This window comes from Rhinolophus ferrumequinum, chromosome 19, assembly GCF_004115265.2.
Source record: "Rhinolophus ferrumequinum isolate MPI-CBG mRhiFer1 chromosome 19, mRhiFer1_v1.p, whole genome shotgun sequence".
NCBI classification, from domain to species: Eukaryota; Metazoa; Chordata; class Mammalia; order Chiroptera; family Rhinolophidae; genus Rhinolophus; species Rhinolophus ferrumequinum.
The window spans coordinates 30,256,319-30,273,970 of record NC_046302.1 but is presented as its reverse complement, the minus strand read 5'-3'; the positions used below and the strand labels follow the sequence as shown (position 1 = coordinate 30,273,970).

Below are 17,652 nucleotides of genomic sequence, written 5' to 3'. Positions count from 1 at the left end.
AGGCAAAGGAATAAAATGGGAAAGCACCACTTGTGAGGAAATTCCTTAAGAAATACTAAGAAAGGAGAAGGCAGTGATTTATTTATCCAGGGACAAACTCAGAGCCAGATCTATGCATTGTTTCTATCTATTCATCCACCTACCTGTCAGACCCCAGAAGTGAAATGGTTGTCACAGAGACGCATATTAGCTTATTGGAATTGAAGCATGAGGTCAGACGTTTGCTGACAGAAATTAGGTCTCATTTGAGACTGGCTTGGCCAATTAGGCATATGTAAGCGTTTCCCATAATTTAATTTAATCAGTTAAATCCAAAGCCCCAAGGTTTTGGCAAAAATAAATTTAAAGCACATATATATACAATAGACAAATTACATCTTTTGTAAACTATTTAAGCTTACGATAAAAAAAAAAAACTGGACAGGCTACTTCAAACATTGAGGGAGGTTTCAAAATTCTTTTAGGTTATATGTAAGCAAAAATGGTTGATGACCACAGTTCTAGATTAATTCGTGTATTTATCAGACGGAATGCCTGACACCCATAGCAACTGGCCATTTATTTATGGCGGGGAAGAGCTGCCTGCCAAGCCCAGGTCGTGTAAAGCTTCATTCAAAATGAAAGTGTAACTTCTTGCTGGGCACCCAGGCTGAGGGTCCCCCCAAGAAGACTACGACAAAAGCATCTTACCGGAAGAAGCTGCCTGAAGAACCCCTGGCAGACAACAGCTAGGGTTAGGATCTGGTATTAGGAGTTACTGTGCACACAAGCCCACAAAGGAGAGAGAGTGACAGACTACCTAAAAGAGAGGCCTATAGAATGTACAGGTTAGGGCCAGACTCTAGAGCAGGTTGCCCAGGGTGGAAACCACTCCCCACTCACCTAGCTTCTCTGTGCCTCAGTTTCCTCATTGTAAACAAGGGCAATGAACAGAACCTACCTCTTAAGGATTAAGTAATACATTAAAGTGCTAATTTCATGGCTCTTAAATGCTCAATAAATGTCAGCGATTATTATTATTACTCTAAGATGGGAGTGGCCATCAGTATTAATTTTGGACAATTGATTGCTCAAAATATCCAACCCTCCGTTCCCCATTCCCTGCTCTGCAGAAGTTTCTAATCCAGGCGTCAGTGAAGGCCAGGCACACAGGTAAGCCAACAAGCTCTGCTGAAAATTCCCTGTGTAGTCTTGATTTACACACCTCCCGCCCTTTGTCCTCCTCCCACCCCCAATTTTTATAAGAATTATTGAAGTGTTTACACTTTAAATAATGTAATTGTATGAATGCCCACGAAGTGACTCAAACTGCAATTGTTTGCCATCTCACGGGAACCTACTGTGCTTCCCCAAAAATAAGACTTAGCCAGACAATCAACTCTAATGTGTCTTTTGGAGCAAAATTAATATAAGACCCGGTCTTATTTTACTATAATATAAGACCAGGTCTATAATATAATATAATATAATATAATATAATATAATATAATATAATATAATATAATATAATATAATATAATATAATATAATATAATATAATATTACATATAATATATAATACCAGGTCTAATATTAATTTTTGCTCCAAAAGACATATTAGAGCTGATTGTCCGGCTAGGTCTTATTTTCAGGGAAACACGGTACGAGTAATCTTAAGAAAAAAAATGGATACATTAGAATAAAAAGCGAAAGCTGTAGAAAAGGCAAAGAAAATAAAGACACCCACCTATTAGAAGAGAAAGACCGGAAGTTGTAAGGCTCAGAGGCAGAATATGTGCTCAAATGGAGAGAATCAGAGCAACTGTTAAAAGGAAGGAAAGCCCCACTCAAAATGTTTCGTGGAAAGATGACTAAGCACTTCATGGAATTCTGCAGGTCAAACAAGACCCTGTGCCAGGTAGATGGGTGCAAGATGTATCGATTATGTCAGACCATGCATATTTTTAATACCTCCCATTTAAAATCCATTTTTAATAATTGTATCATCGCAAAAGAGCTCCTTACTGCAAGCAGATGACAATTTTCTTTTGTAGCTTGCCTAAATACTGGTATTTAGTGAGTGGTGAGGGAGTTAGTTTCTCTGCTCTGACTGGAACCCACACAGACACAGCATAAGACGAGCCAAGCAATGCAGTTAAGCAATGTGTTGCCTCCCCCAGGTTAACCTCACACGGGCCTCCATGCAGACCGCATCTACCTGCTGTCCTTCTGGGCCTCAGCTTCCTTTTCCTTGGTGGATAAGGGCGAATCCTCAAAGTCATAGGAGAAGAGGTGGAAGGGGCTGTGAGGCACATAAGGCAGCTTTTCTATGGCCGGTGATGGCTTCGGGGGGCCAGCTGCAGCGGAGGAGGACCGAGAGGCCGAGGCAGGGGTGGGGGGTGGCAGCAGGGCAGGCCCAGAGGCCCCGTTGCACAAGCGGCCCCTCACTGCAGCGCTGGCCGGAAGCTGCTTGCCCTGCGAGGTGGCACTGGAGGCAGTGGGGAGGGCTGGACTCTCGGAAGCAGCATCCTGTCCAGTGGGGATCTGCTCTGCCGCAGGGCTGGCCCAGCAGAGAGAAGAGTTGAGGGAAAGGGAAGGAGGGGAAGGAAAGAGAGATTCAGGAGAGAAGGAGCAAAAGTTAGGAAAAAGGAAAAGACATGTAAAAAATCCCCTCTTGTTACGGCCACTTACTTCAGAACCCAGTTGGGCTTCTTGAACTGCAGTACAAAAGCCAGACGCTTTGGTTTGCCCAATTATCCTGGCACCCTGAGTTTGCCAATGTGGCAGGTGAGACCCACCTGGCCTCTGGGCATAGAGGTCTTTGTGAGGGGATTTAATGGAGCCTCAAAAGCTCTTCTTCACACCTACTCAGCCCCCCCAAGTTTCCCCTCACTGGTTGTGTCGGCCCCGGAATCTCCATAATTTAAACTTCATTTCTTTGTCTTGACCAGAGTATCTGTCCTCTACCTAAAAAGCCCAGCCTTAAGGAACTGGTATCCCACAGCCCTAGACTTCAGTTACTGCTTTCAGTCCTTTTTTGAAAGCAGGTATGGATAAAAGGAGAAGAATGGAAAGAGCTAGGAAGGAGGGGCTGCATAATGAAGACACGTTTTGCCTATGTCACCCCTTCCCCAGGGCCTCCTCTACCTCTAGGCCCTAGATGTGTAGACTCCTGCAGGCAGGCTTCAGTCTGCCACAGTTACAGTTGTAAAAACGGTCCTCCTTCAGAGGACTGGAATCAGTTCACTTAGATATTTTGATGCACACCTTTGTAATCTGAGGACTTATGTGAAATCTGTATTTTCCAGAGGACATCACTCCCAGCCATGCCCATTTGGGAACAGGGTGAGAACAGTTTTCTTTTCTACCTCAAATTTACAGCTCCACCTGCATAGAAGGGCAGGGACATATCTGTTTCCCTGGCCCAACAGGAGGATGACACGGGACCACAATGAAGTGCTTCCAGCAGGCCTGGCACATGTGGTGGGCACACAGCAGGCACACAGGGTAGGTATGTGTGGTGGTCACACACAAAGAAGCAGCCAGTAGGAAGAGGGAGCAGTGGAAGACACCAAACCCACAGAAGTAAGCGGAATTTTTCCCTACCACTTTAATAGGTTTACCTCAGGGAACAAAGAACTTCCAGATCAATGTTAATGAATGTTTTAGGTACTGCCAAGATCAAGACCTGGTGTTTAACATGCACAGCTTAACTTCCTAAAACTGAAAAACCTGACTATAGTTTATGATCAAGGATGCCCTCCAGCACTAGTCGTGGAGTCAAAGATACTTCACAAGGCAAGATAACAACCACCTGCCTGTGCAAACAACGACCCTATGTAAAGACAGCACAGTGTCAGGAGGGATGCCCTTGGAAGTTGCCCATTCTGGCCAGATTCTTCCGTCTGGTCCATACGTGCTGTACTGTGTGAGTCACTGACGGTTGTAGGGTTTGTGTGTGGGAGAGAGAGCGTGTACGTTTAAGCCCCTATGGAGCCTTACCAATGTATTTATTGAGGGTCTACCTAATTTCCTACGGTGGAACTGTCAACTAAACCTCCTCTCTTCCCAGAGCTCCCCTAACTAAAAGTTACTATCCCACGCTGGACTCTCAGCACGGGCGAGGGGCTCTGGGAATGCCGACCTTTCTTGCCCTCTCATTCTGAAATGTGTGGTTTACTCTCCATTACCAGGCCATTCCTTTTCTCTCTGCACACCCTGATGGTTTCTTTCCAGACATTTCCAAAGAGGGGAAGCAATCATTTGTTTGTCAGTTCCAAGAGGATTCTGTGACCCCTAGGAATGATGGGTATCTCAGCATGTCAAATGAGCCTATTTGAGAACTTTTATGTGCACTGGTGGCCCGGAGAAGGAAGCTGCAGCAGGAAAGAATCACACTGACTTTGAAGTTGGTAAGAGAAAGATTTTACCCTAATTTATCCAAGATCCTTTTGATTTTGCTTATTTGTAGAAAACTAACAAAAATGTCAATTTGCAGTGTAATCAATAAACTGAAGGAAACCAATTTTTGAGTATTTTTGAATATCAGGAAATGACATTCAAAAATACAGAAATTACCCATGATCAGTCTTTATTTTTCATATAGACATCATTTTGGGGAAATACCTACAAAATTAAAAAATATCTCCAAGGTGCCTGTGTCTGTTAACATTGCCTGAAGACAAAAAGAATGCACCTTGGAGAGGTGAATAGAGGACAGTCAAGTCCCCAAAAGGTCCCCAGAGCTATGTTAGTTGTTCTGGGCATGAAAATAAATACCTGGAAATTTTTCTATGCTGCATGGGGTCAAAAGCATTCCTGTCAATTTGGATAAAAAACAAACTTGCATCATTTACACAGTAGTTACCCACACATATTTTTAAGCTAATATTCTACTGGTAAAATTAGTAGGAAGAAGGAAACACGTGTAATTATTCTTACGACAGTGCTGAAAGGGTTAAAATTTTCTGAGCAGAGATGAACATCTTTTTAGTCACTGTCAATCTGACTGAGCCAAAGCACTGAATGAGAAAGCGAACAGTGGGAAGAAAACCAACTGGGTGAGTCTTCCTCAAAGCATGGTTAAGAAGGCAGTATTTGAGTGAAAAATACAGTTCTCTAATGAAAAAGTGCCCAGTGATTTCTACAGAACTAATCACTCTGTGGCTCTGTGCATAGGGTCAGGAAAGGTTTACCAGTGGGAGCTAGTGAGGAAGGGAGGAAACTACTGACAGGTGGCTGCAAACTATGCATCAGAAAGGAGACTTGGTCTTTCAGTGGGGGCCTGGAAGGGTCCAGCCCTTGGTACCTGTCCTTGCCTTGAGAGGGGGCATCGTCCTCTATCTCTTCCTCTGAATTGGGCTCCGTGACTGGCTGCTCCTCTTCCTCCTCCTCATCCCTGAGACGAGGCCAGGAAAAGAGAAATGCACAACAGAGACAAGATGGAGAAGCGAGATAAGCATTACAGACAAACAGGAAGATGAAGCAACAAAAAAGCTCCAGCTGGCTGAAATGAAAAGAGCACATTCAATCTGCTAGAGGAAAGGAAGGCAGTTCTGAGATGGGGAAATTTAAATGCGGGGTGGAGATGCAATAACCCAGCACAGGCCAAATTTCTTTGTCAAGTTGGCTGGATGCTACTGTCCTGCACCCCCACAGGTGATTCAGAACAGCTTCTGGCCGTGGGCAGGCCTCCTAGGTGGTTTTCCTCCTCCACACAGAATCACACAGTGAGTGTCCTGAGTGACGCCCAGCTCCTGCAGCAGAGGCCTCACCTCTTCTGTGTACCCCTCTCAGTTAGAAACCACTAAGGCCAACCCAGGACTAACCTCCATGGTGGATATCTCGTTTTTTGCAAACCACTCCTTCATTCTCAGTGAATGTGATTCAGGGGGTTGATCCACCCCACTTTAAGGGTGGCTGCATGGTCTAAGTGGAATCAATCCATGTCACCCCTGGGATTTCTCCCAATGCCTTTAGGGACATCCTAAATCTGGAGCTGCCTATAATTTCTAGTGGAAGAAGGTTATCTGTGAGTAAAGCCAACCCAAGAAAACGAGAGTTGAGGGCAGGGGGAAGAGAGAGAGGAATCCCATGACAATTTTAACACCTGGATCCAATACTTTTGAAACTCCACCCTGGCCTTTCACTAAAGGAAGATAATAAATTCTCAGTTTAACTTGGGTTTTACCCTTGCAGCTAAACAAGTACAGACTTTGATAACTGAATCATTTCCCTCCTTTGGCCTCCAAGGCCTGTCAATATCTGATTTATGTCACTTTCTACATGGAATACCTACCCAAGGCCCTGTAGGCTTCTCAATCCTTTGCCAAAGGGATTGAAATTCTTGAATTCCCATGACCTGCCCCTTTTTTCACTTCAGTCCCTCCCATATTGGACCTCACCAGCATACAACACCTTGGAACCAGTCCACCTTGGAAACCTTGCATCCAAACTTTCTACCTCCTGACCACAAGCCCCCATTTACCCAAATCTCTCAGTCTACTCCAACCACCTTATAACACTTCTGCAATCACCTAGTGTCCATCTTCTACTTTCTAAATGTCTACGGCTCCTTTTTGTCTTCAGCTCATATGAATCCACCATTTCTCACTTTATCAAGATCTATAACTCTTTTATCCCATTGTCCTTCAGTTGTAGTTTCTGTTTTTAAAGAAGTATAAAATACATACAGAAAAATACACAAATCACTTAAACTTCACAAAACAGATACATCCATAGAACCAGCAGTCCTTTAAATCTCCCTTCTAACTGCTTCCCTCCCCTATTTCAAATAGCATAAGTTAGCTTTGCCTGTTTTTCTTCTCCATCTAAAAGAAATCATACCATGTCCAGCTTCTTTTGTTCAGTGTTATATTTGTGAGATTCATCTACATTGTTATGTGTACTTGAAGATCATTCCTTCTCATTGCTGTATAATATTCCCTTATATGAATGTACCACAATTTATTCATTCTACCATTGATAATGACCAGGTACTTTTCAGTTAAAAACTATGCCCACAACCTTCATCCTGAGGCCACCTTTCCTCAGCTTGATCAGGAATTTGTAGATGTTATTATTTCTGGTCTGCCCACAACCCATAGATCTCTACCCCACTATCCAATAAGTCTCTCCTCTTTAAAACAAAACACTGAGCCCTTCCTCCTAAAATGACTTGATTTCACTTGCTCCCCCAGGTAGTAATGTCATTTAGAAGTAATTTCTGCTGTAGTTGGAGGAGCTCTGAGCCAGGCTACCTGGGTTGCACTCCAGCTCCGTCATATACTAGTTGTGTGACCTTGAGCCCCACTTTCCTTATCCCGTATAGGATAACAATAGTACTTACCTCCTAGGAGGTGGTGCTTACTATGTAAAACACTGAAACGGCATGGCACAAAACAAATCAGTTTGTTTTAGCTGTTAGCTATCATCACTACCATCGCTATCTTTTGGGCCCTTTTAGGAAATCTCTAACATCCCTACGAGGGGACACTCAGAACTCTGCTTGATTCCTTAAGGAAGAAGACACAGTACTCTGCAAAACATTCCACAGCACTGACAGCAACACTTTCTCTTTTATAACTTTCACCTGTGTAAGTAAGCTCTGTCTTTTTGATACCTTTCTCTTGCATGTAGTTGTCCTACAGATGTTTGAAGACAGCAATCCTGAGCTATATCCCAACCTGTCTCCTCTTTAGGCTCAACACCTCTGACCCTACAATACATTTTCTCATGACTTGCGTATGTCATAGCTGTGTTATCATGAGTGGCAGGGCAGGACAAAGGACGCAGCACAATGGCGCACTGGGAGGGCCGACTTCCGGGATGCCCTGTGGTCAAAGCACTGGCCTTGCCCTACAACCTAAATGGGTGGAGAAGGAAATACCCTCTCATAGAGCACAGAACATTCTACACTTGATTTTATTTTGTTTCATCCTATGATGAAATTAGTCAAACAGAATGATATTTTACACTGATAATAGTTAAGATTGATGAGTTAGTTTAGATAATTTAGTTTTTTTTTCCCTAGGTGAATTTTCTCTTGAAGCATAACTTAGTTTTGTTTATAGTTGTGCTAAGGGAATTTGGGTCTTTTAAATAGCTCTAGGGGTATTTTGCTTGTTTTTAATAATAAGGAGTTACTCTAGGGCACAGGCTTGTTCTGAACCTATCAGGTGTTTTCCTTTTCACCACAAACAGTCTCAAATTGGAGGTCACCCTTTTCAGTTGCAAAAGCAAGATGCCTGCAGTCTGACCAATTCTGAAGGACTTAGTTTCTTCAAAGCCAACTTAACTTTCCCAGATTTGGGTCTCAGGCTGATGTCATATTTCTTAGGCCTCAAAAAACAAACAAAAAGGGAAATCAATGTTGCTGAGCTATTTCAAAAGTACAATAGAAACATTTAAAACAGTATTAAAGCATATTCTAGGATCAAAGCAATCAGGATGAGGAAAAGTTAAGCAACTAATTCAGAGAAGGTATTTCAATACATCTAACAGATATAACTTCATATCAAGAATACACAAAAATGTACATTAAACATCAATAAAAACACAACTATAAAAGTGAGCAAAATACATGATCATGGCCAATGAACTAGTATGACGAGCTACTTTAACCTCATTATAAATCAGGGAACTATAAATCAGAACCACAATAAGATACCATTTTCTATCTACTTGGCAAAATTCAGAAGTATGATAATACCAAGCACTGAAGAGAATGTAGCTCAACTGGTTCTCCTATATTGATTTCAAGAATGTGCATTGGTATAACCACTTGGCAAAACAAGTGGCGCTACCTTGTTAAGTTAAACATTCATATCATGAATCTGGTTCATTTCACCTAGAAGTGGCACTGCCCCAGGGCAGTGGTTCTGAATCTCGCTGATTCTACCCAAGGGACAATTGTCAATGTTGGCAGACATTTTCAGCTGTCCCACCCGGGGAGGAAGTGCTACTGTCATCAAGCAGGCTTAGATGCTGCATCCTACAAGGTCCAAGACCACCCTCCACAAGATACTGGGGTACAGTGGTTAACAGAGTTTCTCATGCTTGGAGTTTATAGGTCCATCAGGGAGAAAGACATTAAACAATTAATTGTACCAAGATGTATTCAACTGAAAAAGACATCCACAGTGCTGTTGGCTCAAAACTCAGAAAGCCAAGCAGGAAGTGACCAGAGGATAAGATAGGATTTTGCATGTAACATTCGCCTGCCCAAACATATCTTCTAACCTTAGAATGAAGTCCAATTTGCCTAGCTAACACTCTGACCTTCTCTCCAAAGTCATCCCCCACTCTCCCTCCATGAACCTCCATGCCCCAGTCTTAATTGGTCTATTGATCTGTGTACCCGACACCAAGGGCATTTCAGCTCTGGGGTCCTCACAGGAGCCATTCTCCCTGCCTGGAGTTATTCTTCCTCGTCTGTTTCTCTAGTGGACCCAGACTCCAAATACAACCAGGAAGTACTTGCTGCCTGTTGCAGTTCTTTGGCACTGTGGACGTAGCACGGTACTCAGCATGGAAAAACCTGAATGGATGGTCAAAGAAAAAGACTGGCAAGAATGGAGAGGTGACCTTAGAGATCTCCCCACACTATAGATAAGAAAGATGAGGTCTAGAGAAGGCAAGATCTCACAACTTGCCAGTAGGAACTCCAGTCTCCTAATGTCCAGGCCAGCATCCTTTCTACCATACCAGGCTCCCCACGAAACCAAAGAAGAATCTAAACTGGCCCCATCACTCTATCATCACTGCGCTGGTCCGTCTAAGCAACTGTCGCCTAAATTGTGCTTCTCCATCTTCCTCTCACATAGCACAGACAACATAATACCATTTGCACAGCCCACAGGGTAACAGACACAGTTGTGTGAGGTCACCAGGAGACCTGCCCAGGGCTCCAGTCACCTCAGACCTGCCTGGTGGCCCTGAGGAAATCAGTGTCTTGACACAGGTATGACCCATTTGTGGCAAATTGTTAGAAAGCTCTGCATTGAGGTTTAGATAAGATGCAGATATTTTAAATGCCCCATTTCATTCTGTAAAATGCATAAGACATATCATCATTAATGAAGAAAATATTTCATAGATATACTTTCTTAAATTTATGAGAGAAAAAGTACCCCCCTTGGGCTCCATCAGCACCACGTTGTGTTAGTGAATATTTAAACTGGAGTTTGAACTTAGCCTCACAATGACTCACACTTTCTGTTAACTTGAAGCCTGTTGTTTCTAGGTAACCAAGGGTCCAAGATGAGATTTGAAAATTTCCAATTAGTGATCTTAATCAGTGAAGACATATATCTGACCAACTGAAACAGTGATTTCACGATTTCATAGAGTTTTGTTATCCACCAAATTAAAAAAAAAAAAAAGTTTCCCTCCAAAGATTTTTGCCAGCCAAAAGAATAAAAAGACATATAACAGAGCCCAGCTGTTGCTCTGATGTTTCCATGGTGAGAACCCAAAGTTAGACAGGAAAGTATTTATGGTCCCTGCAGCATGCGGTTTAGAAGGGGTATAAATTCTAGGCCATGGATACCGAATATAACCAAGAACTGGACTACCGGCCAATGCCTTAATGCATAAGCCATTATTTTGTTATTTTGTTTTTGAATGAAATACTAATGGATCCAGCACATTCTTTCTGCTGAAAACATGGAGTAGTTTAATATAATGGAATTCCAGTCTGTAGAGTATAAACATCAATAAGGTAAAAAAAACCATAATTAATAGCCAGGTTGCAGATTTATTCATATGTAAAACAAATCAATCCAATCATAACTAAGGAGGAGTCTCACTACTTTCTTTTGCGTGTATTTCAATTTTGTTTTTAAAAAACTTTATTCTAAGCCATTGATACTAAATTGTGTTAAATGTCCCTTAGAAGTCTCAGAGAGCAGAAGAGAAACTAGGATGCATATAGCCTGGAATTCACTATGAACTTTTGGCAACAGCTGGGATATCAAGTGCAGTCCCAGGCCGAGGTTTCAAGATGGCAGCCGCCAGAGGTGAAAACAGCCCTGCCCTGGGTCTGGCTTGGCTCCATCCTGAGACCTTGGGGCTCGCTTATCTTGCCCATAAAATAAAGTGCAGCAGCAGAATGGGAAACTCCAGCTCTGGTGGTCTGTGATAGCTGAAGAAACAAAATCATGTGGACATTAGACAAGTGCTCCCATCGCCAGAAATTATACAATCACCAGCCTAACGTGTATTGTCTAGTCAAGCTCACTTTTAAGTGTTTCAAATAATGGCATTTTTTAGACACATTCTGTCTTATGTTTTTCATAAATGGGGAGAGGAGGATACCAAAGAGTGAAAGACTCCTAGATAGAAATGAAAGAAACATAATAGGCGTCTTCAAGAAACGTAAACGTGGATATCAAACGTAATCCACCATGAGGAAGCCAAACGTGTTACAGAGTTTTAATGTGCAATAACATCTTTCTAACTCATGATTCGGTTTGATTCTAAAACTCTAATTGCCTTTTCACATGCTTTGGACTTCAACACACCACAATCAACTCTTAATACGGTAATAAAATACAGATAATTGACATCTAGAGATAAACCCCAAATATTATATTTCAGCCACGGTTCTTCCCAACAACCTCATTTTCTATTTTCTACCCTCTTGAGTCATACCCCAAATTACCAACAGTAACCACAGTGACTTGTTTGGGTAGCATTTGCTTTCTACTTCATTGGCGATCTTCATTGGCTGGTGAAGATGCCAATGAAGAATGAACCCCACAAAATGGAGATAACAGGAAGAGAAAAAAGAGCAGCAAAGGGCCATAAATATCTAGAGACCATCACCAAAAAATTGGACACATGTCACAGGTCCACATATTGCCCTGTCCACTCACACAGTGCCCACAATGTCCCAAACAGTTTGGGGCTCGGCCTGGTCTGAGCTTCCCCAGGAGGGTAGTCCTGGGAGATCCAGCAGTGAGAGCTACTGACTCTTTCTCCAAAGCGTGCCTCAAACTCTCCACGCCTCTCCACAGCCAAGAGCAAACTCCATCCTAGTGATCTCACCCTTGTGATATATCATTTGAAAATGTGAACGCTTAGCCCCTACCTTCAGAAATTGTCTTCCACTATTTTGGGGTGTGAAGTGAGCATGGGTTATTTTAGATGCCCCACGAGGTTGAGAACCGCTGCCCTAGTCTAAGCTACTAAAATTTTTCAGTAGTTTTGCACCAATGGCAACCACCCAGTGTTGCTGTTTCCACCTTCCTTTGCCTCCAATCTGATGCCCACCAGGCAGACAGGCATCTGTTCAGATGTGCATGGCTGAGCCCCTGCATGCCAAACAACCAGACTCGGTGCTGTGGTTTTCAAGACCCTGCATGACTTGATCTGCTACTGTCCAAACTCATCTCATTTCTGTGCCACTGCTTTGTCCCGTTCTCCCCTCCCCCGCCGCCACCGCCGACCGCCATACACACAAACACACACACACACACACACACACACACACACACACACACACACTATAACCTGGTCTCTCAGGACACGTATGAGTTACCCAGGTACATCATGCTCTTTCCTCCTTTTGCCATTGAATATGGTATTCCTTTGGCCCAAGTCGCTCTTCTCATCCTTTAGGATTCAGCCTAAATGTCTGAAAGGCTTCTTGGACCACCCCCACGCCACTATCTTCTTTTCTATAGAATCTTTTTAAATTCATATTTAATTACAGGAATCCATGCTCCCTTTGAAAAAGTATAATATTGCTGATAAAAATTAAGTCCCCTTTGACCAGCAGTAACAACTCTTATAAATTTGGTGGATACATTTCCAGATTAAAAAAACTGACATATTGTTCTACAATCTTTTTATACAGCAATTAATGTGACAAGTATGCTGGTACTTCTGATATGGTGCATTTCTTAAAAAACCTCCCGTTGCCTTCCACCTTATAGCTATTCCATGTTTTTCTTATCTAGCCATGCCCCAGTTCTTTGGTATTATAAGTGATATTGTACTGACAATCCCAGTATGTGTCTTTGTGCCCTTCTGCAAGTTCTTCTCGAGGGCATAACTTTATATCCCCGTTACTCTCTATCACACAGCCCTGTTTGCTCCCTTTCAAAGCCCTCTTCCAAAGTTACACATTGACTTGCTATAATATTTATGTGTGCACTGTCTTATGAGGCTGGAAACTTCATAGGGGTCATGTTTACTATTGTGTCCTCATAACCAAGAATATGGCAGGCACAAGAAAATAGGAGCTGAATGAATAATGAATGAATGAATGAATGAATGAATATGATTTTTGTTCTCCTTTAGCTCATGAGCTAGTATTCCTGCCTCAATAAACATAGGGCAGGAATCATAATATCAAGGTTCATAAAATGCCAATACTGACTAAGTCTACCAATGTAAGGTTATCGTGAAAGAACAAGCTCAGTATTGAGGTTTCTTGTCTAAGGATTTGCTGGCTTGCTCATTTACTTATAGACATGAGCTATCGTGGATGTGGACCCAAGTCCCAGCCATGTTTTAACAAGCACAAAGGTACTTCATCTTTTCTTCATGATCCTCCCTCCCCATTTCCTGATCAAAATTATTTATCCTTTGATTCAAAGGCAATTTTACAAAGCTTATTATAGGTGAAAAAAATGTGGAAAAAAAAAGAAAGAAAAACGTCTTCTCAAATTCAGTTAAGTCAGTATTTGTTTCATTTCAAAAGGCCTACCACTGGCACGCAGCCATGGTACCCTCCACCGCACTCAGCCAGTCCCATCCAAGACCTCTCGGAGAGAAACGCCTGCACGCAGCAGGCCCTGACTGGCCACAGCCTTGTGAGAGCTCATCTCTAGTCAATTTTTAATCTCATGTTTATAAAACCAGAACCACACAGCTGGAAAAATAAAACCTCAGGAATGAAATTATTTCTCTGGGGCAATGTGAATACTGTAATTGAGTATTCCTGAGGTGTGATATAATTGTCTCTGAATTCCTCACTGAGTTATTGTGTCTTTAGGAAGCATGCTCTATCAGGATGATCAAAAGGCATTTAGGCTGCACATACCTGTCCCAAATGTGCCCAGGCCTCCTTGCGTTCTGCAGGGCACTCTCCAAGGGCAAGGGGCAGGCTTCCCTCTTTATTGCTTGGCTCTGCCTCCCAGGGATCTCGCCAGGGAAAGCAGGCTCTACCAGGAGGGCTGCAGTCCCCCATTTATTATAGTTATTTAACAAACTCTGTGCCAGGCACTCTGACTTTAAGCACTTTAGATGGTTCATTCCTTTCATCCTCATAGGAACTGCTGAGGTTGGTGCTATTATTGCTCCATTCACAGATGAGGAGCTGAAGCACAGAAAGGTTAGGGAATTCTCCCAGAATTACATAGCTAGTAAGCCTGGATTTGAACCTAGGTAGTCCAACTCTAGCATCCAAGCTACTAACCACTAAGCTCTGCTTCCTCTGCTATGATCATTTCTTTGAGGCTAGAAAATAGAGCCTCTTCTATTAATCCTTCCTTCTTTCAGATTCTTTCCTGAATAGCAACGTCTCTTCTCACTGTATTCAGGTGCATAGGGAGTCTGCCAGCTCTCACCCTTTGCCCATCCCCCCAAGGTCTCATTCCACTAAGAGGAGAATCAATGACACATTGATATAGGGCTCCACATGCCATACTGAGACCATGACTACAGCCCATGTTAATTCCGATCGGTTTCTGAACCATAAACATTAACTCACTTAGGAATAAGTATTTGTTCAACATGAATATGATGCTTCTGTGATCACTGTCAGCTTGCTGAGCACATGGTATGAGACAAGATTGACAGTAGGTCAGGTGTCTCTTTCTTTGATTCTGTCCTCTTCAATTTCCAAAGCCTTCTCCCAAGGGCTCCCTTGCAAAGTGCTTCACCAGCAACACCTGTGCCCAGATTTCCTTCTTTGCCATGTCAGATTCAGCCTCTTCAATCTACACTTTCAGAGTTTTGTTTCCCTGTTTATTCAACCTTCATCAGTAAAGAGTTACTGCCAGGGTCCCTCCACAGACTCTGGTCAAGCAAAGACATTTTCATTCCTTCTTTCATGACTGGATTCAATCAGCTCAACTTAGAAATCATTAGAAAGTCCCTGCTCCATTTCCAAAGGGATCCTGGGAATTGCACAGGCTATAAAGAGAGAGATGCTTACTCTCCAGAGGACCACCAACACCCACACCCATACCTGCATGAACTGCCAAGGAAAATCAAGCTCTACCAGGAAGGGATGCGAACATTCAGAACACAGTTGCGAAGGTGGGTGTTACAGGAAATGTGGGTTTTGCACAGGTCCTAGGGAAACAGGCTTGACACTGACAGAAGAAAATGCCCAAAGTGAGTCAAAGATTTAACTAGGAACAAGAACCTTTCCTTCTCTTTGAAGGGTGCTCACTAGCACTCCCACTGTAAATGGCAGTCTCCTCCTGTAACCAAGTCAGGCCACTCTAGCTTGAGAAACAGTCACACTTGAAGACAACTGATTTCGAGGCTCATTGACTTGGAAAGTATGTGAACTTCTAATATTCAGCATTTCATGAGATGATGCTTCTATACTTTCACTTCCAGGGCTTTATCTGTTCACTTCTTTGCTCACTCAGGTTGTTTTCCCTGGGTTATGGCATCTAAGCCTAGGTTTCAACCCTCACTTACATGTACCTGAGTTCCAGAAGTTCCTATCCAATTGACCATAGGCACCTTAAACTTACACTACCCAAAGCTTACTGAGTGGCCCTACAGCCATCTCACGACCCTGGTTTAGTGGCTGTGTGGGAATCACCCCAGACTCCTTCCTCTTTTTCATCATATAATACAGTCACCATTCTACAAAGAATGTCCTGCTTCTCATCACCTCCTCCTACTTGCCATTCTCCCTGCCACTGCCTGAGTCAGACCCTCTCATCTCTCCCTGGACTGTTGTAATCGCCTGCCTTCCTGTTTGCAGTCTGCTCTCCTCCAATGCACTCTCCACACTGTTCTGAGTGGTCTTGCTGAAACGCAACCCGGACCTCACTTCAGTTAGAATTCATCAGTAGCTCTGTGAAGGGTGAAATGTTGCCATTTTCTTCAAAATCTAGAAAGAGCTTCAAATTCAATTCAGCAAAGTCCAAACCCCCAAGAAATCTGCAATCTGGTCACAGAGAATATTTGAGAAACCAGGAATTCTGGCCCAGAAATCAGAAGGGACTTTGCAAAGTGACTTCTTCCTTATGCCTCATGCCTCTGCCTTTTCTTGATGTAGTTTTCCCAGTTCCAGCCCACTCCCCTTGGCCCCCCCACGCCCAACCCTCTCCCCTCCTGTCCACCCTTCCTTATTCAATACTCAGGAAACCAGGAGAGCCTCTTGGACACTAAACGGTATCTCTGACTGTACTCCAATCATACCTCCCTCAAGAGGTCACATCCCTTGTGGGTGCATCCCATTTACAATGCATCCTTTACCATCAGATAAATCTGCCCAAGTAACTACTTGCCGCTCAGGGTACCAGTGATTGTTAATCTGGTTGTTGTGAAATCCTCTAGCGTGTTTATGCCGGTGCACAGACTCTTCTCTCCAGGTCATATCCATATTTATTTAACAATTACCTTCTGTAATAAAACAATATCCGGGAAAGCCCCAGGGCATGGAGTGACTGTGATAATAACAACACTGAGCTGAGCACACATTTGGCCTCTCTTAACCATCCGCCTCCCACCCTAGTGAAGAGGCGCCATCACCCTGAGTTTACCGTGGAGGAGACTGAGGCCAAGCCCAGCGAGGGAGCAGGGGCTGTGGCTGTGAAGACCATAGCTGTGCTCTCAGCAACCTCAGCTACTGTACTGCACTTGGCCAAACCTTCCTCCAGGAGCCCGGACTGAGCGCATCCATGAGTCGTAGATTTTGTAGGTTAACACCAATTACATAACACCTGCTAGTTTCATCATATGTTTTTTGCTTGCAAATTCATTGCTTATTATCAACTGTGTCCAAGAAAGACAGAGCTATGGGGTCCTCCATAATTCTGCTGAAGACCCTGCAGCTAACCAGCAAACGAATTCTGGGACTCCTGGCAATGAAGTCCTGTGGACAGGATATGAGACAAGGCACTGCCCTAGAACTCAGAATCCAAACTCGCCTCCTGTCTGTCAAACTGCAGGAAGATGAGCTCACCACCTTGTACGGTTTCATAATTAGGCTGTCCCATGTGCCCACTGGCTCCTGTGGCTGGTGGAGGGGTGCCAACTCCCTTTCCTACTCCTGCAGGAACATAGAAAACACCACACTCCAATTGCCTGTCTCCAGCTCCCACCCTGGAGGCTCAGCACCAAGACTTGGCTCCCCTCTTTCCACCACCCACTGGCACTAATTGGTGTGCATCAGGTATGAGCCTCAAAAGTGAGTACAGTTTAGCCTGTGATAATTGATTCTTACCTGTGGCTTCCTCTCCACCATGAGTTTCTCTTCTCCATACCTTCCTTTCTTCCCTCATCATCAAGATTATGGATGGTTACTTATGATTAACTAGGAAGGCTTTGTCCCAATGTTACAGTTATGCTCTGACAGTTTCAGGAGCCCTCTTTAGGAACTGTCCTCAGTGCCAATTGATGAGAACAACAAGCAAATCAGTATGATTATTTCAGGATCAAAATTAAAGAGTGACTGTAGACCATACAGCTCATTAG

The 17,652-nt window shown here is 43.3% G+C and overlaps 1 protein-coding gene across 13 annotated transcripts in view; it reads right to left on the bottom strand.

Moving 5' to 3' along the window:
* The window catches only part of FHOD3 (formin homology 2 domain containing 3), a 436,559-nt gene that overhangs the window by 119,106 nt on the left and 299,801 nt on the right, over nt 1-17,652 (bottom strand). For 6 of the 13 annotated variants that reach the window (XM_033087590.1, XM_033087589.1, XM_033087588.1 and 3 more), the window contains 2 exons: nt 5,288-5,377; nt 2,198-2,539 (listed from right to left, as the gene is read on the bottom strand). The exons of 5 other annotated variants lie outside the window; for them this stretch is intronic. In XM_033087590.1, coding sequence (XP_032943481.1) covers nt 2,198-2,539; nt 5,288-5,377 — 432 coding nt within the window. Of the gene's footprint in view, nt 1-1,726; nt 1,802-2,197; nt 2,540-5,287; nt 5,378-17,652 lie in introns of all 13 variants that reach the window. 2 more of the 13 variants (XM_033087598.1, XM_033087591.1) reach the window with 2 other exon arrangements.